This window comes from Thalassophryne amazonica, chromosome 21 (assembly GCF_902500255.1).
Source record: "Thalassophryne amazonica chromosome 21, fThaAma1.1, whole genome shotgun sequence".
NCBI classification, from domain to species: Eukaryota; Metazoa; Chordata; class Actinopteri; order Batrachoidiformes; family Batrachoididae; genus Thalassophryne; species Thalassophryne amazonica.
Window position 1 is genome coordinate 18,853,691 of NC_047123.1, and position 24,866 is coordinate 18,878,556.

The 24,866-nt window shown below is 39.1% G+C and overlaps 1 protein-coding gene across 1 annotated transcript; it reads left to right on the forward strand.

Annotated features, from left to right (window-relative positions):
- Window positions 1-313: 313 nt before the first annotated feature.
- Window positions 314-21,887, forward strand: dusp10 (dual specificity phosphatase 10). Its single transcript, XM_034162074.1, has 4 exons — window positions 314-478; window positions 2,846-3,672; window positions 16,085-16,453; window positions 21,052-21,887. Exons 2-4 carry the CDS (start codon window positions 2,892-2,894, stop codon window positions 21,315-21,317), a joined length of 1,416 nt encoding a protein of 471 aa, XP_034017965.1. The 5' UTR covers window positions 314-478; window positions 2,846-2,891; the 3' UTR covers window positions 21,318-21,887.
- The last annotated feature ends 2,979 nt before the right edge of the window (window positions 21,888-24,866 follow it).

A 24,866-nucleotide genomic window follows, 5' to 3' on the forward strand; every position in this document is an offset into this window, starting at 1 on the left:
ACTTTCTAAATTTCTGGATAATTTAATGTGTTATATTATACAGACATGACAACCAGGCCTGAGGGTGACTGATACGCTAATCTGTTTTACGAACGGTACCTGAAAGCATCGCGTCTTCATCGAGGCTTTTGATTGGTTGCCAATGACATCATCGCAGCTCGTGAAGGGGAGTGAAGGCTGTTCAAAGCGGCCGCCGGACCCCGCCCGCTCGGTTAAGTCCCGCCCACTACAGGGCGGGACTTCACCCAACGGGGGGTGGGGGGGTGGAAAGAAAAGAAAAAAATAAAAGAGCCAAGTGAATATTAATGAGGTCGAGTGTTGGCTCCGAGTGGCGTCAATCCCACAGCGCGACTTGTGTGAGGCCGGTAAGGGAGCAGCGGGGGTTAAAGTCCCCCAAAATGTTGGCGAGACACAAGTCCGACACCAACTGAATGGAGGCGAAGGTGTCAGCGAGCGGAGATAATAAACCCGTCAACCGGTAAGACAGAAATCCAACTTTATCAACGAGCCGCCGTTTGATAATCGATGAAGGCGAACGACAAATTGGTGCAGCCAGCCGCGTGTGCGCGCGCGCTACGCGAATATTATTTAAACACCTTTTATTTCGAGTCTGTCGCGCCAAAGTTGCAAACCGTCATTGTTTATATGACATCAAAGGCACCCAGCAGGATATATATATATATATATAGTGTGTGTGTGTATGTATTTATTTGAACTATGTGTTTGCAGCCGGACTGCGCTCAGATCATCTGATCGTTCTCATCTCGCATTCCGTGCACGTTCTCATGCCGGTTTCTTCAATGAATTTTCCGTGAATGGACTTTTTTTCTGTCTTTCCTTTTTGGTTGAAGGACGTGTCGTTGCTTTTACGTAACATGCTTCGAACAATGCAGAACAGATGATCAGAGAGGAAGTGGCACAGCATCAGATCTGTTCTTGCGGGTCCCCCGGACACACACACACCAAACTGCGGCGGAGCTGATGCAGTCTTTAATCTCTTTTTTTTTTGGAGGTGGGGGCAAAAAAAAAAAAAGGATTCGGATGTGAGACAGTGCATGAAACAGTTTTCGGACACTGGTTCATTCACAGTAGCTCAGAGTGCTTCAGTTTCACTCATCATTTCTAAGTGACCACTTCATTGTATCACCAACTTGGGTGTTGCCCTGCAGATGTTTCACACCGCTTCTGTTTAGCTTTCCAGTTCACGTGCATGATGGAGCAGTGCTGTCGCCTTGCAGCCAGAACATCCTGGGTTTGAATCCTGCTGCAGTGTTTGGTGGAATGCAGTTTAAATGGTGACTTATGGGTATGAATGTGGTTTGGTTTTTGAAAGCAACTGCACAGGTGCACTTGCTTGTCATTGCGCCAACCGCGTTCTGTGAGAGGTGCTTGGTGTAACCCCTATGCCTCAATAGCCTCACCAGGAATTTGGCTCAGTCCAAATATTGGCAGTATCACCACTGGACTCGGTGGGTAAGTCACGTGACCGGCAGAGGTAGCCGAAGGCTCCCACAGACCTCAGTATTCCAGGCGTCATAGGCCTGGGAGCGTGTACCGATGCCATGCTTCATTGCAGCCAACAAACCACGGAACTCCACCAGGTTGTGGATATCATAGCAATCACCCAGGCAGACAACTGCTCCATGCCAAGTCTTGAAAATGGCCATCTATCGCCATGACCAGGTCAAACATTGGCATCTCTTTCGTCTTTTCCAGTTGCTGAGGTCCTCAACACTGGATCAGGCCTTGCTAAGTTCATCGTATGGCTAAAATGTTGTAGTTGACGTTCCCTCACAATGTAAGGGATTTGACATAGTCATTCCCGTGATACACGAGGATCCATAAAGAGACTTCATGCCAAACACATTATTGCCGCTGGTTAGCATCCAAGTCTCAAAACCATACAGCGAGACAAGAAGTACTAAGACCCTAAAGATTTAGAACTACATTTTACTGCTCGGTGATGATCGTTTTTTTCTGGGAATTACCAGTTCTCCATATGTGTAGAGTGCTGTTATTTAAACTGGACATGATAGCATGACGACATATGCTAACAGCGGGTAATGCCAATTGCTTACATCAACTGTGGCTTTCATTGTCTTTAATGTTGCTTATCAAATGCACCATGTCAACTGAAGAATGTTTGTTGTGAATAGCAACATGCTCCACGAATGGAAATCCAGTAATTTGCAGAAAACATTAATTGCTGTTAAAGATGTCTGACAGCTAACTGTGGTGGCTAACATGAGCATCTCATAAGCTAAATACCTAAATTATCTGCACAGTTATCTAAATTCCAGCTTTCCCTAATACTGTGTATGTGTGTAATAATACAATACTGTAATTTGAAATTTTGAGTCTACCATGTTGAGGATCATTGTTAACCTCTTTGGTAGCCTTAATGTTTTCAGCCCCATTTCTTTTATGTCAAAAACCATGAATGCATTTCATTTAAATTTGGTCAACATCTTGGTTTAATGTTTCCCATTGATTTCATTGTTGTTTGTTTGTGGTTAAGGACACATCAACTGAAGATTGTTGGTCCTTGGTGGAGGTACTGCTGTTTGTGCTCAGTCCCGTCTTTCATATTTGTTATCTACCATTCAGAATTTCAATGTCAGCCGGGTGCCTCTGCTGTCTTTACTCTTCATTCATACAAATTTCTGAGGTGTCATCCTTTGAGTTTCTTTATTGTCGCTGGCATAAACTCCAGATGGGGGGTCAGTGAGAAAGCCATGAGGGCAGCTTGCATGCTCTTGACAAAACTTTTTTTTTGTTTTTTTTTTTAAAATAAATTTGTTGTCTATTTCCCACCTCATTGGATTGTCTCCTTTCCCCCCCACAGAGCGGCTTGTTGAGTTCTCCGTAAGCGTCCAGCTCTCGGCCTCCCCATGCCTCCATCTCCTCTTGACGACAGAATTGTGGTGGCGCTGCCAAGGCCAATCCGACCTCAGGAACTCCAACTGCACCTGGACACTAGTTACTTGGACTCTATTACCACCAGCAGTAGCAGCAAGACAGTCATCAACACCACAGTGGTGAAGATCCGGACGACGGTCAATATTGTAACGTATATGCCCTCATCCAAGGGCTCCACGCGCTCATTGTCGTGTGGATGCAGCAGTGCCAGCTGCTGCTCTGTGACTACCTATGAGAAGGACAGCCAGAGCCTTACCCACAGCCAGGTGAGTGCAAGCAGCCCAAATCTCAGCTATGCTGGGCCCCCAATCCCTGTGGTCACCAACCATGAGGCATTGAGCACTCCCAGTCTCCCTGGCACGCCCAAGGCCCTCTCCACAGTGCGCATTATCCACCCCAATGAGCTGGCCAAGCGAATCACCTGCTGCCCTATGGGTCACCCCATCGGCCCTGTGCCGGTCATCATTGACTGCCGGCCCTTCTTGGAGTACAACAAGAGCCATATCCGGGGGGCTGTACACATCAACTGCTCTGATAAAATCAGCCGGCGACGGTTGCAGCAGGGTAAGATCACTGTGCTTGACCTCATCTCTTGCCGTGAGGGCAAGGACTCTTTTAAAGGCATCTTCTCCAAAGAAATTGTAGTATACGATGAGAGCACCATGGACCCCAGCCGGCTGACATCTTCCCAGCCACTACCTATTGTCTTGGAGTCACTGCGGCGGGAGGGAAAGGACCCCATCATCCTCAAAGGTAACCATTAAGCACTTTTTGAGTTTTTTTTAGGATGCCAAGATAGTGATTTCCAATATAAAAGACTGTGTACTTGAGTGTTTTATGGGCTTTACTTTGACAGCACACCTGCCTGATAGTGTCGGACCGCTCTACATAAACATCAGCTCACACCCTTCGCCATCTCCTTTTGCCTATTTAAGACACATTTTGCAGGTGGTGAGAACAGCTGTGAGTAAATACGGCAGTCTGTTGTGATACAAGTGTCTGGGATAGCGACATGTTTTCTGTCTTGTGCTTGAAGTTGAGTTGTGTGATGGGCGGGATGGGCTGTGAACCTCAATGCATCCTATCTGGCATTGGGATCATATAGAGTTGGTCTTTTCTCTGTTCCCCTGTGCACTCTTATAGGCGAGGCTCCATTTGAGTCTTGTTATCTCTCTCAGACAACATTCATGCTAAATCCACAAACAGTTTGGAAACTACAACCCCTGGCAATAATTATGGAATCACCGGCCTCGGAGGATGTTCATTCAGTTGTTTAATTTTGTAGAAATAAGCAGATCACAGACATGACACAAAACTAAAGTCATTTCAAATGGCAACTTTCTGGCTTTAAGAAACACTATAAGAAATCAAGAAAAAAAGATTGTGGCAGTCAGTAACGGTTACTTTTTTAGACCAAGTAGAGGAAAAAATATGGAATCACTCAATTCTGAGGAAAAAATTATGGAATCACCCTGTAAATTTTCATACCCAAAACTAACACCTGCATCATATCAGATCTGCTCGTTAGTCTGCATCTAAAAAGGAGTGAACACACCTTGGAGAGCTGTTGCACCAAGTGGACTGACATGAATCATGGCTCCAACACAAGAGATGTCAATTGAAACAAAGGAGAGGATTATCAAACTCTTAAAAGAGAGTAAATCATCACGCAATGTTGCAAAAGATGTTGGTTGTTCACAGTCAGCTGTGTCTAAACTCTGGATCAAATACAAACATGGGAAGGTTGTTAAAGGCAAACATACTGGTAGACCAAGGAAGACAAAGCGTCAAGACAGAAAACTTAAAGCAATATGTCTCAAAAATCGAAAAATGTACAACAAAACAAATGAGGAACGAATGGGAGGAAACTGGAGTCAACGTCTGTGACCGAACTGTAAGAAACCGCCTAAAGGAAATGGGATTTACATACAGAAAAGCTAAACGAAAGGCATCATTAACACCTAAACAGAAAAAAACAAGGTTACAATGGGCTAAGGAAAAGCAATTGTGGACTGTGGATGACTGGATGAAAGTCATATTCAGTGATGAGTCTCGAATCTGCATTGGGCAAGGTGATGATGCTGGAACTTTTGTTTGGTGCCTTTCCAATGAGATTTATAAAGATGACTGCCTGAAGAGAACATGTAAATTTCCACAGTCATTGATGATATGGGGCTGCATGTCAGGTAAAGGCACTGGGGAGATGGCTGTCATTACATCATCAATAAATGCACAAGTTTATGTTGATATTTTGGACAATTGAAAGGATGTTTGGGGATGATGAAATCATTTTTCAAGATGATAATGCATCTTGCCATAGAGCAAAAACTGCAAAAACATTCCTTGCAAAAAGACACACAGGGTCAATGTCAATGAGCAGATCTGATTTGATGTAGGTGTTAATTTGGGGGATGAAAATTTACAGGGTGATTCCATAATTTTTTCCTCAGAATTGAGTGATTCCATATTTTTTTCCTCTGCTTGGTCTAAAAAAGTAACCGTTACTGACTGCCACAATCTTTTTTTTCTTGATTTCTTACAGTGTTTCTTAAAGCCAGAAAGTTGCCATTTCAAATGACTAGTTTTGTATCATGTCTGTGATCTGCTTTTTTTTCTACAAAATTAAACAACTGAATGAACATCCTCTGAGGCCGGTGATTCCATAATTTTTGCCAGGGGTTGTATGTGCACCCATTGCTAAAGACTTGTTAGTACTCTTGAGCTGGAGGTTCAGTGGGTTAAGGAGTTGGGCTGCCAATATGTAGACTTGGGTTTCATTCCCAGTCGTCCTACGTCAACACGCTTAGTTGGCGTTGTCCCAGACCACCCAGCTGTAAATGGTTACTGGCCTTGGCTGAGGGAGTAAACTACATGGGACTGGTGTCCCATCCAGGTTGAATCATAGACTCTTACCTGCTTCAAGCTATGGAACCCAAGATGAGCACAAACACCAGTGGTGTTCACAGCCTAGTGTATATAGGACTTATAAATAAATGAATGAATGAATCTGCCAATAGGAACCCCTCCAAAGATTTGTTGGGCATTAATTCTTGTCATGTTCTTCAACTTTTACAGGGAAAAACTTGGTTATCCGAGTTAACATCAGCAATGTTAGAGGGGTATATTGGTGGTTGCGCTAAAAAAATTGTTTAAATGTATTTATTTTTAAACCAGAGGTACTGTATTCTTGATGACTGCATCACTTGAGCTGTTGCTGCCCCCATAACCTTGGTTCCTTATTGAGATGTGGCAACCTGTTACCAAATCATGCTTTCACATTTATCAGCGCTCATCCAAAAAGCATGATGTAACATTGGCTTTTGATGAGGAACTGGAGACGCGTTTGGGAGGTGGGGGTGGGGGAAGAGTGCTACGGCAAACGTTGGATTAGGATCAATATTATTATATTATCCGCTGATCCAGACTTGGTGGAAGAAGGCAACGCTGGAATAGGTTCCATTTTTACTTGAATCCTTTGTTTGGCTCGTGTAAGACAAAGTACAACGCGAAGTACTGGACCAAAGTATAAATAAAAAATGGGCAGGATCCTGTTGCAACTATTCTTAAGTGAGTTTGAGGAAGAATTTTGTGGTTGAATTTTTAAGGGTCTTGGATTTGACGTTTTCCATTTAGGATTACTGTAGGGGGCAGCAGTGGGACAAACCTCTGTCTGAACTACTGGGGGGAAAAAAATGTAAACGTGTCGAATCGTACATTTTTGTATCATATTTGTGCCCTGCTGCTCTGTTTAAGCTCGATCCTGTCAAATCCCGGAAGCTAAGTAGAGTAGGACTACTACGGATATGCTTATCGGAGTTTTGAAAAAGAGCTGACTTTCGTCCTTCGGCGTACTTAGGTTTTTTTTTTCATGAGGATTAAAGTCGTGATAGGACCAATATTTTTTGAGAAATCAGTCATTTTTGAAAACAACAAGCCTGATTTTGTTGCACTTCCATTATAAGAGCCTGTATTTCAAAATAAAAGCTTGTGAGGTTGCTGCAGACCTGACAGAATTCATCAGTCTGTCCATCCTCTAACGTCACAGACAGTAGATTTAAATCTGGGACATTTTCTGTCTGCGTGTGACCTTCAACCCAGAATTAACATCTTCACACTCCGGACAAAACAGCAGAATTGTGTCTGACACAGGCCCGAAAAAAGAAATTTGATCTAATGTGAAAACTGTCACAGTGCAAATATAAAACTTCAGTTATTCGTAATTTCTTTACATGGACTATTGTACTGGTTAAGCAGCTTCAGGAAAGCTTATTGATGACAGTTAATTTTATAAGATTAAACACAACTGAAAATAGAATAAACCTTAACAATAAAGATTTTCATAGAAGCCAGTAAATGTTTCTATGCCAGTACTAAAAAAAAAAAAAAAAGTAACAAAACTGCAAACAGATTTTCCCCAAAACTCAAGCTGTCCTCCGTATATAGTACAAATGACCACATCTAGAACCCATAGTTTCCCCACGGGTCAATGTCCTAGTTCAGTGTAATAGTGCTTCTCCTGTGCTGCTGTTTTTGTTACCATGTTTTGTAGAGACATTAATTCAGTAAATTATTAAACAAGCTCAAAAGGTACGTGCATTTAACTATGACAGTATATTTTGGCTTAGGCCGTGCACAGGACTTGGACTGATATCAAAAATTTTGTGTGTGTGTGTATATATATGTGTATGTATGTGTGTGTGTGTGTATATATATATATATATATATATATATATATATATATATATATATATATATATATATATATATATATATATATATATATATATATATATATATATATATATATATATATATATATATATATATATATATGAATGAATAAATTCTTTCAGACATGAATATGGGAAATCTATAGTAGGGTGCCTACTATAGATCATGCATTGCCTCTGGAACTCAACCATAGTCATAAATCTGTTCCAACATGCAGAAAACCTACTCCTGTTAATTTTTTTTTTTTTTTTTTTTTTTTTTTGTCGAAATTGAGCTGTGTTTAGCTATGCCACCGCCGCTTTGAAATTTCCCATTTTTCTTATATGAAAATATGGTTTTTCCTCAATATCTCAAACTAAGGCCAATAGGTCTATAGTTACTATTAAAGTTGAATATAAACTTAGGGTTTCTGCACAATTTGAGCCTACTTGCAAGTTTGTAGGATGATTGGTTCTTAAGATATGGATTTTTTTTTTTCATATAAAATGAAAATGCGAAATTTCAAAGCGGCGGTGGCGTAGGTAAACATAGCTTAATTAACACAAAATTTGAACAGACTAAGTTTTCTGCATGGTAGAACAGATTTATGACTAAGACATGTTGCATTTTAAAAATCAATGGGGGTCTGATGCACCCTAATGTATAGTTAAGGGTGGATAAATGTTTTGAACCCCCAAACGATTGTTTTTCCATCTTTATCTTCCCCCACCTCTAAATTGAACCATATATAAGAGTAAGTTTACCTTGATACATATAAAGGGGATCGATGTGAGCACATGAATTTTAAAACTCCATGGGGGGGTAATGCACGGTTCTGCCTTGTTTATGTAGTCCCAGTTTTAGTTCTGAATTTTATAAGCCATGCCCCTGGTGACCTGTATTGTCTTACTGCCCCCTTTAAGTTTGCTTGAGTCTCTGGTTGTGTTGGCATTATTTGCCTTCACAGTGCAGCAGTGATTTCAGTGTTCATTTGTTTGTTTGTTTTGCATGCTTGAATTCTTTCCGTTTAAGAGGAGCAGCTTCATGTTGCAGGATTTTATGAACAGGTTTCAGTGTTTTATCAGTTGTCACCATCTCTTGCAGTCTGTTGTAACAGCAGGAACCACCTGTAACGGATAACGTGCAGCGATGGTTTGTTTCATCACAACTGCCGTAAACAAAGCGTTTGCGGTATGCGAGGCCAGAAATGTTAACGCAAGGAGGAAGCGAGCCTGAGATTGGTTCCTCCTTTTTCACCGTTTGCTCTGAGAATCGCTCACAGACCAGGACAGATGGTCGCACTTGACGGATCTCATCTCGCAGCCATGCGCTGCTTCTGGAGATTCTGTTATTCCCAGTTTATGCTCAGAAATATCACTTATCTGTTGAGTTTGCCCCAAAAAGGAAGATGTGGCTTCAGTTTGAATCAGAACAGCAATTTTCACAGTTCGCCGTGTGCCGAGACTGTTTGTACACACTTGCCAAAGGCGGATGATTTCCAAATAGTGGAAGTGTGTTGTGAATGTAAACATGCATGACTGCTGGTATGTCTGAGGTAAAGATGTTTCAGTTCCGCACTTATGCACAAGTATCAGGCATAAAAATGTGCACATTTTATGATAATTACCTGTCTAATTTCATCTGTTAGGAATGACTATGATGTGTAAACAAGGAAGATCCTAGTTTAGGTTTATCTGTACCATTGTATAGGCCCGGCGGGCCCCCAGGTCAAAACCGACGGCTTAAAATTTAACATTTTCTGCTGTAAGTAACTCTTTCCCTATGTTGCTGCGTGTCGTAAAGCTGAATGTGTAAAGCGACTGTTGGTAACTTATTTTCCTGAATGTACTTTGGCACAACAAAAGCTTTTACTGTGAAAGGGAGAACATCGTTTTTATGCACAAACGTTTAAACACAGTTTAGCTGAAGTGAGCTCATTTTCCAAAATGGACTAAAGCGTTAGTTAAAGGTTCTATAAATGATTTGGAACACGAGTTCTGAGTCAAGTTGGAGTCTCTCGGTTAGATCTATGTTGAGTCTCGTCTGACCACGTTCTTGGTCAGAAGCCTTTTTAGTCTCTTTGTGAGAGTGCGAAGGGAGAGGGTGTGAGTTTTTGCTATGTGCAAGCACAGTGCCATGTGGGCGGTCCTTATCTTTTTATGAACGTAGGGTGGAGAAAAAGTTAACAGGACTCTGCTGTACCAAATGTGCTTGCACGCCCGGTTGGGCTGAAAAAACAAGGAACAGAAAAGCTCTGATTATAACACACACAGAGGAAGTGTTGATTTGTGCGCTGTGCAGTATGTCATTATGCTGCTGCGTCTTAGAATATACATAGAAACATAGTTGGTGGCTGCTGTATTAATGTTTAAACTGTCCTTTTAAAGGACTTTTTCAAAGAAACTTTAAGTGGACTATGGTCAGGAAGTTATTTAGACACATTCTAAGTTAAAAGTAGATTTTAATCAGACGGCTAAACATAATAATAAAATCGAGCAGAGTTAGCATTACCATATGCAACCATAATGGTTAACATCGGTGGCAAACTTTGCATTTATGCTAACAATGTCTGGTATAAGGCGCCCAATCCAGGTTGTATCCCGCCTCCTATGACTGCTGGAATAGTTATTAAAGATAGATAGATAGTTATTAAATTTCGATGTGGATCAAAGGGCGGTTCTTGCCTTTGAGCCGTTATCTTTGAGTTTGTTCCTGATCCTTTGACTCTGATGTGCTTTTGATGTTTGATTTCTGATCTCACTTCCTTTGATCCAGTATTCAGAATTTCTGTTTAGTTCAGCAATCAGGATTGGATTTGCTGCTGAATACATTATCAAAGAAACCCAGAGAGTCAGATAAACTGCAGCAAAAAGCCACTCCCCTCTGAGGTTCAACAGTGAGCAATCTGGATGAAACCTTGAGTATAAAAGTTAGGATCAAAGGTCACAGATCAGGATCAAAGAAAAGTAATCGAGACCACCTGAAGAAAGACAATCATTGGAACAACAAGTTACAAACTTTTTATATCAAAAAGGTGTTGTCATCCATCAAGATACAATATCAGACTGTTATACTATTCCAACTAAAGATAGAAAAAATAAACTATCTAACATTGTTATACGATTTACAAGCAGAAAATATAAATATGAGTTATTAAGACAGGCAAAGAATTTGAAAGGAACGAGTGTCTATATAAATGAGCATCTAACAAAAAAAAATGCAGATATTGCTAGGGAAGCAAGACTACTAAGAAAACAGAAACATATTGTTGCTACATGGGTCTGGAATTGTAGGGTGTGGATTAGAGTGAAAGAAGGAACAAACGGTATACAAATCAAAAACATGGAGGACCTTACGAAATACAGACCTGAATAGACAATCAAATATAACATCTGTTGGTAATTGGACCAACAAAAAATCAGATCAAACATGGAAACAGAGGATAAAATATATGACATAGACACTAATATTGATGAAAGTCTATTTGACTTAAAAACGATTGGTTGTGAGTATTATACAGTAGAACAGCTGAATAGTGAAAAAATTGCAGAAGATACCCTGTCACTCATACATATAAACAGTCGAAGCTTGTATTGTAAAATGTCACAAATAAAAGATTATTTAAATCAGTTTAAAAATAGATTTAGTATTGTTGTAATCACTGAATCTTGGCTTAAAGATGATCTCATGGATGAAGTTCAAATGGAGGGATATGAGCTGTATTTTGTAAACAGAAGATATAAAAAAGGTGGTGGTATTGCTCTGTATACAAAAACAGATCTGATGTGTACAATTGTTGAAGAAATGACAATTATGAATGATGTCATAGAAATTGTAACAGTGGAACTTGTACATGAAACATCTAAGAATATTTTAGTTAGTTGTGTATACAGAGCACCAGATTCTTGTGTTGTGAAATTTACAGATAAAATAATTGAATTATTCCATCAAATTAAAAACAAAACGCTTTTTATGTGTGGGGACTTTAATATTAACATAGAAAGCTCCAGCTGCCAAAGATCAAGTGATTTTGTGAATACAATGTATAGTTTGGGGTTATTCCCCTTGATAACAAAACCAACCAGAATTACATCGCAAAGTGCAACGGTAATTGATAATATATTTACAAACGGAACAGATGAAATTATCAAGAATGGGATCTTCATGACAGATATTAGTGACCATTTACCAATTTTTTCAATATTTAAATATAAAAATAGGTACAACAAAAAAACTGATATAAACTTTAAAAGAGATAAGTCAGTAAAAGCCTTAGAGGCATTAAAATATGACCTTAAAAATCAAAACTGGGAAGAAGTTTATGTCAGTGATGTTAATGTAGCATATAACTCATTTATGAAAATATTGATGAAATCATACAATAAAAATTGTAAATTAATTGAAATTAGTAAGAAAAGAGTAAATAAACCATGGCTGACAAAGGGAATAAAAAATGCTTGTGCAAAGAAACTATTTATACAGGTGCTTTTTAAAATTGCAAACAAAGGAATCAGAACATAAATACAAAAAATATAAAAATAAACTATTAACAATAATTAGGAAACAAAAAAAAAAGATTATTACAGTGAAAAACTAAATAAGAGTAAAGATAATATGAGGGTAACATGGGGAATTATAAAAAGTGTGATTGATAGTGATGGAACGAAAGAAACTATTCCAAATTATTTTGTTAAGGAAAATAAAGAGATATATGATATAAAAGAAGTTGCAAATGGGTTTAATGATTATTTTTCAAATGTAGGGTCAAGTCTGGTGGGAAATAAACCAATAATAGAAGATAAATTATGTACATTGGTAAATACGGTCAATAGTATTTTCCTGGACAATGTGGAAAAAGATGAAATAAGAAATATTGTAAAAAACTGTGTAAGCAAAAGATCAACTGACCATGAAGATTTAGACATGATGACTGTAAAAAGTATAATAGAAATTGTTATTGAACCATTTACTTATATTTGTAATCTGTCTCTGTCAACTGGGGTTTTTCCAGATGAAATGAAAATTGCTAAGGTAGTCCCATTATATAAAAATGGAGACAAACATAATTTTTCTAATTACAGGCCAGTATCATTGCTTCCACAGTTTTCTAAAATTATGGAAAAAGTTTTTGTAACAAGATTGGATAAATTTATTGAGAAACATCATATTTTAAATAATGCTCAGTATGGATTCAGAACAAAACATTCGACAGCTATGGCAATTATGGAACTAATAGAGAAAATATCAACAACAATAGATAATAAGGATTATTTTGTAAGTATTTTTATTGACCTGAAAAAGGCTTTTGATGTTATAGACCACTCAAGATTGCTCCACAAGTTACAACAATATGGAATAAGAGGTGTTGCACATCAGTGGGTAAAAAGCTACTTAGAAAATAGAAAACAGTTTGTTCAGATAAATAATACCAAATCAGAATTGTGTAACATTATTTATGGAGTACCACAAGGATCGGTACTTGGACCCAAACTGTTTATTTTGTATATCAATGATTTTGTGAATGTATCCAATGTGCTTGGCAGCATTTTATTTGCTGATGATACAACGCTGTTTTACTCTGGATCAGATATACAGGAAGTAGCACAAGTGATAAATACAGAGTTGGAAAAAGTTAAACATTGGTTTGATATAAACAGATTGTCACTAAATATTAATAAGACAAATTTCATATTGTTTAATGATAGAGCGAAAGAAAATAATGTCATTACAAATAGATGGAATGGATATACAAAGGGTAAAAGAAATGAAATTTTTAGGAGTCATGATTGATGAAGATCTTACATGGAAGTCACACATAAATTACATAAAAGGAAAAATAGTGAAAGCCATTGCTGTTTTGCATAAAGTAAAATATTCATTAAATAGTTATGGTTTATTAACATTGTACAATTCATTGATTGTCCCATATTTAACTTACTGTGTAGAAATCTGGGGATCAACATATACAACCTATATACAACCTTTATTTATTTTGCAGAAAAGAGCTTTAAAAGTGATTAGTAACAGTGGTTTTAGAGATTCATCTAATCCATTGTTTATTAAGTATAGGGTACTTAAATTTCATGATTTAGTTGATTTGAAAATATTACAAACGATGTACCAAGTTAATAAAAATACTTTACCAACAAACATTCAAAATATGTTTGAAAAAAGAGTAAGTAGTTATAAATTGAAAGGAATAGAAGTCTTTAAAAAACCAAGATTTAGAACCAAAGTAAAGGAAAGGAGTATTGCAGTAAATGGTGTCAAATTATGGAACAATCTTAATAAAGAAATTAAAGAATTAAGGTCGCTTAAATTATTTAAAAAACATATTAAATTAGATGTATTAAGTAAGTATGAAACTATGAAGTAAGTCAGTGGGCTGCAAGAAAGTCAAAAAAAAAAAAAGTAAACTGTTAATGTTTGGAGCGTCTTAAGTTTAAATGTAACCTGTCAGTGATGTAATCTATTAATTAATGGTCATAATTATGAAATGGGTCAGTGGTATGTGACAAGTTAAAGAAATGCAATCTGTTAAATAATGTTGACTATGATGCTGTATATTGAAAGATTGTATTGTTAAAAGGGGCAGAAATCATAAGACTTGTTCTTCTTTCTGCTCCTTTTCATTCTGGTATTGTGGTGCTTTTGTTTTTTGCTTTTCTGTTTTTCTTTTAAATGAATGAAATAAATATTAAAGAAAGAAGAAAGAAAGAAAGAAAGAGAGCAAATATAAGCGATTACAATCAAACATCAATTATCAGGATTAAAGGTCAGCAAATGTGTATCAAATCTCAGGATCAGAGGTTGGCAGTCTAGATTACAGGTCAGATCAGGATAAAAGGTGAGCAATTACCATCAAAGACCAGTGATCAGGGATCAAAGGTTAGTAGACAATATCAAATCTCTGGATCAGAGGTTTTCAGTCCTAATAAAAGCTGATAGATCAGAGTTGAGTGATTAGGCTCAAAGATATGCATATAATCAAAGGTTATAAAGCAGGATCAAGGAAAAGTTATCAGGATCAAAGGTGTAATCTGGAGCAAATATGAAGGATTGCACTCAGATAAATGATCAGGATCAAAGGTTAACAAAATGCTATCAAATCTCAGGATCAGAGGTTGACAGTAGGGATCAGAGGTCACAAAACTAGATCAAAGGAGAGTCATTATGATCAAAGGTGTACAAGGGCTCAAAGGTCCTAAATCAGGATCAAGGATTAATTATCAAGATTTGAAGGAAAAAGATTAGGAGTAGCGGTCAAAGGTCAGATTAAGATGAAAGAAAAACTGAGGCTCAGATGTTATAGTTTAGGATAAAAATAATGTTCAGAATCAAAGGTGAGCAAATTGGATCAAAGATGAGTTTTCAACATTACGGGTCAGCAATCGGAAATAAAGGTGAACAATCAGGATTCAATTCCAACAACCAGAATGTTAAAAAGGTAGAGATCAAAGAAATATCCCTCACAATGTAAAAGTGAAGGAATGAAAGGAAAATGTAAATGGACTGCTGGACCTTGGGAGTGGTATGCACTCTCTGGGTGCCCACTTTTTTTTTTTTTTTTTTTTTTTTTTATTAATTGTTGCAAATTTGCAACAATTAAAAAAAAAACTTTTTTATATTGTCATTATGGGGTGTTGTGAGAACAATTTTGAGGGGAAAAATGAATTTACTTCATTTTGCAATAAGGCTGTAATATTAAAAAAAAACATGGATAAATGTGCTGTGAATACTGTCTAGATGCACTTCAAAAACTATACAGGCCAATGAAATACTTTTGATTTGTAAGTGGCTTTTGAGAAATACTTTTGTGACTCACAATGTTGAAATGTCAAAAGGTCTGCTGGTTACCGGGTCAGTTATGAGTGATGGGGGGGGGGGGGTATAGCCGTGGCCTGAAAATATGGAGCAAACACCCAGAAGTCCTTTAGCGTGTTCAGTTACCACTTGCCGTGACATCAGCTCTTGCAACATGAACATGAAGTGACGCTTTTCACCCGTGCACAGTAAACTGATATCAACAGGAGCAAAGCTGTTATTTACAGACGTGCACGTGTCCAATGGAAAGCAGATGAACTTTTACTGTCAAAGATCACAGAAGAGTACTTCTCATATGTTGCAACCGGCAGTATTTCATGGGTTGTTTGTCTCCTGTGTGTGGTGAATGCGTGCGTGTTTGTGCGTTTCTGATAACGAGACATTTAGCGGATGATCACAGGAGCACGAGTGCTCATATTTTTAGCCTGAGTTTCTCTTGTGGGAACTGAACCCTCTGGCTGTTAGCTTCACATCATACCTACAGAGAGCAAGTAGGTCCAGTTTTCATTTGTCAAAGTAAATAAGAAAAGTTGTCTGATGGGGTTTTTTTTTTTTTGGTTGCTGTTATTTCAGCAGTTTGAAGCAAACAGTGCGGCGCAGTCACGCCCGTGTTGTCTCTGTGTGTTCCCAGGAGGCCTGAGCAGCTTCAGGCAAAGCCACGAGAACCTGTGCGAGCATTCGCTGCACCTCCACCCGGACGTGGACGCCGGCGCAGCCGCTGGCCTGATGGGGGCGCTACCTCACACCCTGCCCTCCACCCCGGATATTGAAAACGCTGAGCTAACACCCATCCTGCCTTTCCTCTTCCTGGGGAACGAGCAAGACGCCGAGGACCTCAACCTGCTGCAGCGCCTGAACATCGGCTACATCCTGAACGTCACCACCCACCTGCCGCTCTACCACTACGACACGGGCGTCTTCGTCTACAAGCGCCTGCCCGCCACCGACAGCAACAAGCAGAACCTCCGCCAGTACTTCGAGGAGGCATTTGAATTCATTGGTATGACTTACTTCCGAGCTTGACGTTAGCGTGCGAGTTTGAGAATCCTGAATTTCATCGATCTATAAAGCAAGAAGCATCTGTTGGAGTGCCAGTATGTGGCTCTCTGACCATTTGTCAGCTCAGCCTCAGCTTTCGGATATGGCTTGCATATACAACCCCTGGCAATAATTATGGAATCACCGGCCTCTGAGGATGTTCATTCAGTTGTTTAATTTTGTAGAAAAAAAAGCAGATCACAGACATGATACAAAACTAAAGTCATTTCAAATAGCAACTTTATCGCTTTAAGAAACACTATAAGAAATCAGGAAAAATAATTGTGGCAGTCAGTAACAGTTACTTTTTTAGACCAAGCAGAGGGGAAAAAAATATGGACTCACTCAATTCTGAGGAAAAAATTATGGAATCACCCTGTAAATTTTCATCCCCAAAACTAACACCTGCATCAAATCAGATCTGCTCGTTAGTCTGCATCTAAAAAGGAGTGATCACACCTTGGGGAGCTGTTGCACCAAGTGGACTGACATGAATCATGGCTCCAACACAAGAGATGTCAATTGAAACAAAGGAGAGGATTATCAAACTCTTAAAATAGAGTAAATCATCACGCAATGTTGCAAAAGATGTTGGTTGTTCACAGTCAGCTGTGTCTAAACTCTGGACCAAATACAAACATGGGAAGGTTGTTAAAGGCAAACATACTGGTAGACCAAGGAAGACATCAAAGCATCAAGACAGAAAACTTAAAGCAGTATGTCTCAAAAATGCACAACGGAACGAATGGGAGGAAACTGGAGTCAACGTCTGTGACCGAACTGTAAGAAACCGACTAAAGGAAATGGGATTTACATACAGAAAAGCTAAACGAAAGCATCATTAACACCTAAACAGAAAAAAACAAGGTTACAATGGGCTAAGGAAAAGCAATCGTGGACTGTGGATAACTGGATGAAAGTCATATTCAGTGATGAATCTCGAATCTGCATTGGGCAAGGTGATGATGCTGGAACTTTTTGTTTGGTGCTGTTCCAATGAGATTTATAAAGATGACTGCCTGAAGAGAACATGTAAATTTCCACAGTCATTGATGATATGGGGCTGCATGTCAGGTAAAGGCACTGGGGAGATGGCTGTCATTACATCATCAATAAATGCACAAGTTTACGTTGATATTTTGAACACTTTTCTTATCCCATCAATTGAAAGGATGTTTGGGGATGATATCATTTTTCAAGATAATGCATCTTGCCATAGAGCAAAAACTGTGAAACATTCCTTACAAAAAGACATATAGGGTCAATGTCATGGCCTGCAAATAGTCCGGATCTTAATCCAATTGAAAATCTTTGGAAGTTGAAGAAAATGGTCCATGACAAGGCTCCAACCTGCAAAGCTGATCTGGCAACAGCAATCAGAGAAAGTTGGAGCCAGACTGATAGTGTCACTCACTAAGTCCATGCCTCAGAGACTGCAAGCTGTTATAAAAGCCAGAGGTGGTGCAACAAAATACTAGTGATGTGTTGGAGCGTTCTTTTGTTTTTCATGATTCCATAATTTTTTCCTCAGAATTGAGTGATTCCATATTTTTTTTTTTTTTTTTTTTTTTTTTTTTTTTTTCTCCTCTGCTTGGTCTAAAAAAGTAACCGTTACTGACTGCCACAATTTTTTTTTTTTTTTTTTTCTGATTTCTTATAGTGTTTCTTAAAGCCAGAAAGTTGCCATTTGAAATGACTTTAGTTTTGTGTCATGTCTGTGATCTGCTTCTTTTTCTACAAAATTAAACAACTGAATGAACATCCTCCGAGGCCGGTGATTCCATAATTTTTGCCAGGGGTTGTAGCACGATGATGTGCATCCTTTATTGTGAAAATTTGGGGAATTAATTTTCAAAACCTTTATTTTGATTACATTCATACTTCCAAGATGGCGTGATTCGCTGATGTTACTGGTAGCAAAGTTAAACATCGCACCATTTCACAATAAAACATTTAATTCCAGCATCCCAGCAAATACTTTTACTGTGAAAGGCATGCTGTCAGTGTTCGTTGCGACTGAGATTAACTTGACAACACTGAGGAGACGTTAGCTAAAATCTATTTTTTGTTAACACCAACAAACGTTTCAGTAAGTACTTAAACTGAATAAAATCTTATATTTGCTTTGAGTTCAAGTTTTAAGTAAACTGTGTTTAGGAGGTGGAGCACTGTTTCAAATATTTAAATGTTCTGTTAAATTTTGCCTGAGTCTTTTCTAATAACCTGTTTAATAGGAATCCTTTTATTTTCACATAATTGATAATAAAGCTGACTTTAAAAAAAAAAACTATGAAATACTATATTCAAATAATATCATATAACAGATGTACACCTCTTTGTACATCCCACCTTCAAACACAGCCTCTTACGACCATCCATGAGAAATCTACTTAAGCTCCCAATTTTCTATAGGAATACAAACTTACTACGGGCACTGCACTAGTATTAGAAATCCATAATTTTCTTTGCCACCACAGTTATTAGCCCTTTAAATGGGGGGGTTCATAATATGACCTTGCCAATATAATGAAAATTCACGTTTTCTAGATTAAAATTTATAAATAGTTCCCTTAAAGGGGAAATTTGACCTACATTTTGCAATGATCCATAGAGTCTATGGTGGCGAACATAGCGACATCACAGATCACTTGGGGGCTTTCCTCAACTTGCGCGAGTGATGCTGGGAAGCACACTGTGACAGCCAATCAGAGTAGAGCGGCACGGTGATGTGAGCTGGCTGCAAAATAATCCAACATGGTGGGAAACACTTCAAAACCACTTATTTCTATACAAGTTTAATATGCTTCTCATATATTGTGTAAAAGTTAGAGAGAAATAAACGCTTCTAAATGTTAAAACCAGATAACACCTCTGAAGTGATTTACAAAGCATTTTACAGATAGTAGCGGGCATGCCCCGTGTTCACACATCACGCAAGGTTAAAGGTAACTTCTGGTAATTTCAAAACCTCATGCATGCGCACATGCACATCATCCTGTAGACGGCGTTAACGTAAAAGGAAAATAAAATATTCGTTATGGAATTCCCCCCAAGTAATTATGTTCTCTTGATTAAAATGAGCTGTAATTTTTGAAACGCATTTCAAAAATGAACTGACATGACAGTATAATGGTGGGATTTCAGTAGGAACTAAATTTTGTCAGACTTCAAATTTTTACCCCAATGGAGCACGATCAAACAAGTTTGAAGCTGTACTCTCTAGGACGACCCTCTTAAGACGTTGGAACATGATTGAAGCTGCTAAGACCACAAACACCCAGACGTTACAACGCACTAACAATTTGGCGAATTGGGATGAAATTTTTGAACAGCTCGAACATTTCACCCCAGTTGCAAATCTGGTGCTGATGATGGCCGTAGCTACTACGTATACCAAGTTCGGTCAAGATTGACAAAAGGTGGACCAAGGAGTTACTTGTAGGCATCCGTCATGGTTATCCACGTGAAGTTAGCTTCAAAATGTGTCCCGATTTGCTATTTGGGATGAAATAGGAAGGAAAGGCGCTCTGTGAATTAACACCGTAACCCTTAAGGGCAGGGTGGGTCTTGATCCACATACCAAGACTGGTGGGAATCAAACAAAGGATCTGGGAGGAGTCTGTGGGGAAAACAGACAGACAGACAAACTTTGCCTAAATTACAGTAGAATATGAAGCCCTGGTTCCCAACTTGGTGTCCAACACCCCATAGGGAGTCGCCATAAAGCACAGGGGGGGTTGCGCGTTTGTGCGCTCTGTCTCTGTCAAAATTAGTAGTGCACGTTACGCAAAGCCATAACTCACTCACTTGATAACTGATGGTAATTAAGAGTTTTCTTTAAATGAACCAAAAAGGGAGGGAAAACTATGCCAAAGAAACAAAATGGGAATTAATCATTTTATTCTTTTGCCGTGTATGTGCCGTCATTGGCACAGGAAAGGGGGTGGCTGAGCCTTTCTCTGTTACAAATGGGAGTGGGGAGGTCTCCAAGAAAGAAAATGTTAGGAACTGGTTGGTGGCTGTTGCTTGCTGGTTCCTCAGTAACTAGTCATCTTAGAACCTGGTGTCCTCCTGCAGAAGGGGTTCACATCTTCTCTGCGGTGCAGCTGGTCTGGGTTCCCTCAGCTCTCTTCAGGCCACCCTTCAGGCACAGCGCTCGCCCTCAGGTTGCTTGTCCTCTAATCGCCTGCATCCCCTCTTGTGGCGCCTCCAGTGACTGCAGTGTGGAGGCAGTGTAGCACTGACACAAGTCTTCACATTCACTTGCACAGATTTGTAGCTCTCTCACATTAACTCTGGGCAAACTCTGCATACAATCATATTAATTCAGTCTCTTGCCTTAACCTTCCGTGTCCATGACACGGTGCTTCACTCGAGAGAACAGTGTACACGCAGGCCTGAAGTACGCCCCAGATGTACACATCCTCACCATGAGACCTTTCTTTGTAAAAATCACTTTTCAAAAAGTAGATTGTGCACAATGCTGCAGGTGTTGGTGAATTAATGTTTTTGTAGTCCAGGGTATAATTGGGTGTGCTTCATGTTTTTATGTTTCTGCAGAGGAAGCACACCAAGCCGGCATGGGCCTCCTGATCCACTGCCAGGCGGGCGTGTCTCGCTCGGCCACCATCGTGATTGCATACCTGATGAAGCACACGTGGATGACCATGACGGACGCCTACAAGTTTGTCAAAACCAGGCGGCCCATCATATCGCCCAACCTCAACTTCATGGGCCAGCTGCTGGAGTTCGAGGAGGACCTCAACAACGGTATCACGCCGCGCATCCTCACGCCAAAGCTCATCGGCGTGGAAACTGTCGTCTAGGTGAGGCTCTCCGCGCGTACTCGAAGAGAGGCTGGAAATTTTTGCTGTGCTTGAGCGACTGGGCGAGCAGCTTCATGATTCTCCTTACGCTCATGTTGGACTCTCTGCAGCGCCAAAGCACAGGGTCAACGGCGATGGGAAACGCCAAAAATCCTGACTGTTTGGACCTAGCTGAAGTCGCGGAGAAGAGTAGTGGTCAGTGGGAACGTTTCCGGTTGTGACCACGGACAAGCCAATGCGAAGGACGTTTATAAGATTTTCAGTGTACTTAAAATGTTTATATTTGTAGACTCAGGCAGGGGTGGCCACAGCAGTGCCTGTCCAAAAAATAAAGAAGAAGAAAAAAAAAAGTTTAAGACATGTTTGGTGTGTTTATGGTGTTCTATTTTTATACGGGGTTTTACGGGGTTGACCATGACAAGCCCAGTGCGGCTTACTGTGCAATAATTTGAGTGGAATGCAACTGAGACCTTGGATTTTCTGTGTATATATTGGTAATGATGATAAAACATTTCCAGCTTTTTGCTGAAACACCATTTTGATGTTAATGTAATTAAGTTCAAACAAAAATTTTAACATGCAGGTGTGTACAAGTGCAGCTTTGGTTTATGCCACTGAAACACAAATTTTGTTTTTCTCATACATATATATATATATGCGCCATTAAATTAACAAATTGGATATAAAGTTATGAAAATTTAGATAGTTATTACAAAGACTCACTAAAAAAGCATTTCAACATGCACTTTAATTTTGAAACAAAATCCAACTGAATTCCTTGTGTCCAAACCTTTTGACTCTTATGTATTCAGTTTAAGAGAGTAGAGAAATTTCAGTGTTCTTTTCTGTCATCTTGTTTTTTGTTTTTTATTTTTTGCTTCTCCTCATCCCTGAGACACGTCCGTATTAATGTACTGTGGATCTGTAATCCAGTGTTTGCTATGTCTGTACGTTATGGCCTAAATTCTGAGATATAATTTGCTTCACTTTGACATACAGAGATGCAGGTTTTCCGGATGTCACCAAATTTCCAGGTTTGGAGTGAATCGTATCCAAACATTGCTACATCAACATGGCACTTTTAGCTAATGAGGGCTTGTCTTAAAAAACAACAACAAAAAAAAAACACTAAGTTCAAATTAAATGCGATTAGCATGAATTTGAAGCGTATGTGATTAACGATACTCTGGTTAGTGTGTGTGTGTGTGTATGACGCATATGCAGTGACTGTGACCCTGGTTAGTGTGAGTGCGGTTAGCATGACCTTAGTATGTGTTTGAAGCAAATGTCTTTGGCGTGGCCATGGTTAGTGGGAGTTTGAAGCATATTCAGTTGTCAGGCCCACAGAGTGATTTGGAGGCATAACCTGTTACTGTATCCACGGTTAGCGTGAGTTAGAAGCATATTCATTACTGTACCTATGGTTGGCATGACTTAGAGGCATAACCTTTTAGCATGAGTTAAAAACTTATCTACAACCCCTGGCAAAAATTATGGAATCACCGGCCTCGGAGGATGTTCATTCAGTTGTTTAATTTTGTAGAAAAAAAGCAGATCACAGACATGACACAAAACTAAAGTCATTTCAAATGGCAACTTTCTGGCTTTAAGAAACACTATAAGAAATCAGGAAAATAAATTGTGGCAGTCAGTAACGGTTACTTTTTTAGACCAAGCAGAGGGAAAAAAAATATGGAATCACGCAATTCTGAGGAAAAAATTATGGAATCATGAAAAACAAAAGAACGCTCCAACACATCACTAGTATTTTGTTGCACCACCTCTGGCTTTTATAACAGCTTGCAGTCTCTGAGGCATGGACTTAATGAGTGACAAACAGTACTCTTCATCAGTCTGGCTCCAACTTTCTCTGATTGCTGTTGCCAGATCAGCTTTGCAGGTTGGAGCCTTGTCATGGACCATTTTCTTCAACTGCCACCAAAGATTTTCAATTGGATTAAGATCCGGACTATTTGCAGGCCATGACATTGACCCTATGTGTCTTTTTGCAAGGAATGTTTTTACAGTTTTTGCTCTATGGCAAGATGCATTATCATCTTGAAAAATGATTTCATCATCTCCAAACATCCTTTCAATTGATGGGATAAGAAACGTGTCCAAAATATCAACGTAAACTTGTGCATTTATTGACGATGTAATGACAGCCATCTCCCCAGTGCCTTTACCTGACATGCAGCCCCATATCAATGACTGTGGAAATTTACATGTTCTCTTCAGGCAGTCATCTTTATAAATCTCATTGGAATGGCACCAAACAAAAGTTCCAGCATCATCACCTTGCCCAATGCAGATTCGAGATTCATCACTGAATATGACTTTTATCCAGTCATCCACAGTCCACGATTGCTTTTCCTTAGCCCATTGTAACCTTGTTTTTTTCTGTTTAGGTGTTAATGATGGCTTTTGTTTAGCTTTTCTGTATGTAAATCCCATTTCCTTTAGGCGGTTTCTTACAGTTCGGTCACAGACGTCGACTCCAGTTTCCTCCCATTCGTTCCTCATTTGTTTTGTTGTGCATTTTCGATTTTTAAGACAAATTGCTTTAAGTTTTCTGTCTTGATGCTTTGATGTCTTCCTTGGTCTACCAGTATGTTTGCCTTTAACAACCTTCCCATGTTGTTTGTATTTGGTCCAGAGTTTAGACACAACTGACTGTGAACAACCAACATCTTTTGCAACATTGCGTGATGATTTACCCTCTTTTAAAAGTTTGATAATCCTCTCCTTTGTTTCAATTGACATCTCTCTTGTTGGAGCCATGATTCATGTCAGTCCACTTGGTGCAACAGCTCTCCAAGGTGTGATCACTCCTTTTTAGATGCAGACTAACGAGCAGATCTGATTTGATGCAGGTGTTAGTTTTGGGGATGAAAATTTACAGGGTGATTCCATAATTTATTCCTCAGAATTGAGTGAGTCCATATTTTTTCCCTCTGCTTGGTCTAAAAAAGTAACCGTTACTGACTGCCACAGTTATTTTTTCCTGATTACTTATAGTGTTTCTTAAAGCCAGGAAGTTGCCATTTGAAATGACTTTCGTTTTGTGTCATGTCTGTGATCTGCTTTTTTTCTACGAAATTAAACAACTAAATGAACATCCTCCGAGGCCGGTGATTCCATAATTATTGCCAGGGGTTGTAGTTACCGTACCCACAGTTGGCATGACTTAGGGTTAGCATGAGTTAGAAGCATATCCATTTACCATACCCACGGTTAGCGGGAGTTTGAAACATCTAGTTACCAGGCCCACAGTTAACTGAAGTTAGAAACATATCTGGTTACTGTGCATCAAGGTTAGTATGCGTTAGAAACATATCTGTTTACCGTGCCCATCGTTAGCGGAAATTTGAAAAATATCCAGTTAATGTGCCCATCATTGGGGGGAATAGTCTGGGCATATATTTTGGAAAATTTGGTTTCCATGACAATGGTTGGCATGAGTTTGAAGCACAAGTGATTAGTGTGAATTTTTATTTTATTTATATATATATATTGGAAGCTTATCCGGTTGACCATAGTTAATGTGGG

Bases quoted from the DNA above. Each gene is read 5' to 3' on its own strand.
- dusp10 (XM_034162074.1), top strand. From the start codon at position 2,892: ATGCCTCCATCTCCTCTTGACGACAGAATTGTGGTGGCGCTGCCAAGG. The intron at 3,673-16,084 runs GTAACCATTAAG...GTGTGTTCCCAG, and splicing joins GGACCCCATCATCCTCAAAG to GAGGCCTGAGCAGCTTCAGG. The intron at 16,454-21,051 runs GTATGACTTACT...ATGTTTCTGCAG, and splicing joins GGAGGCATTTGAATTCATTG to AGGAAGCACACCAAGCCGGC.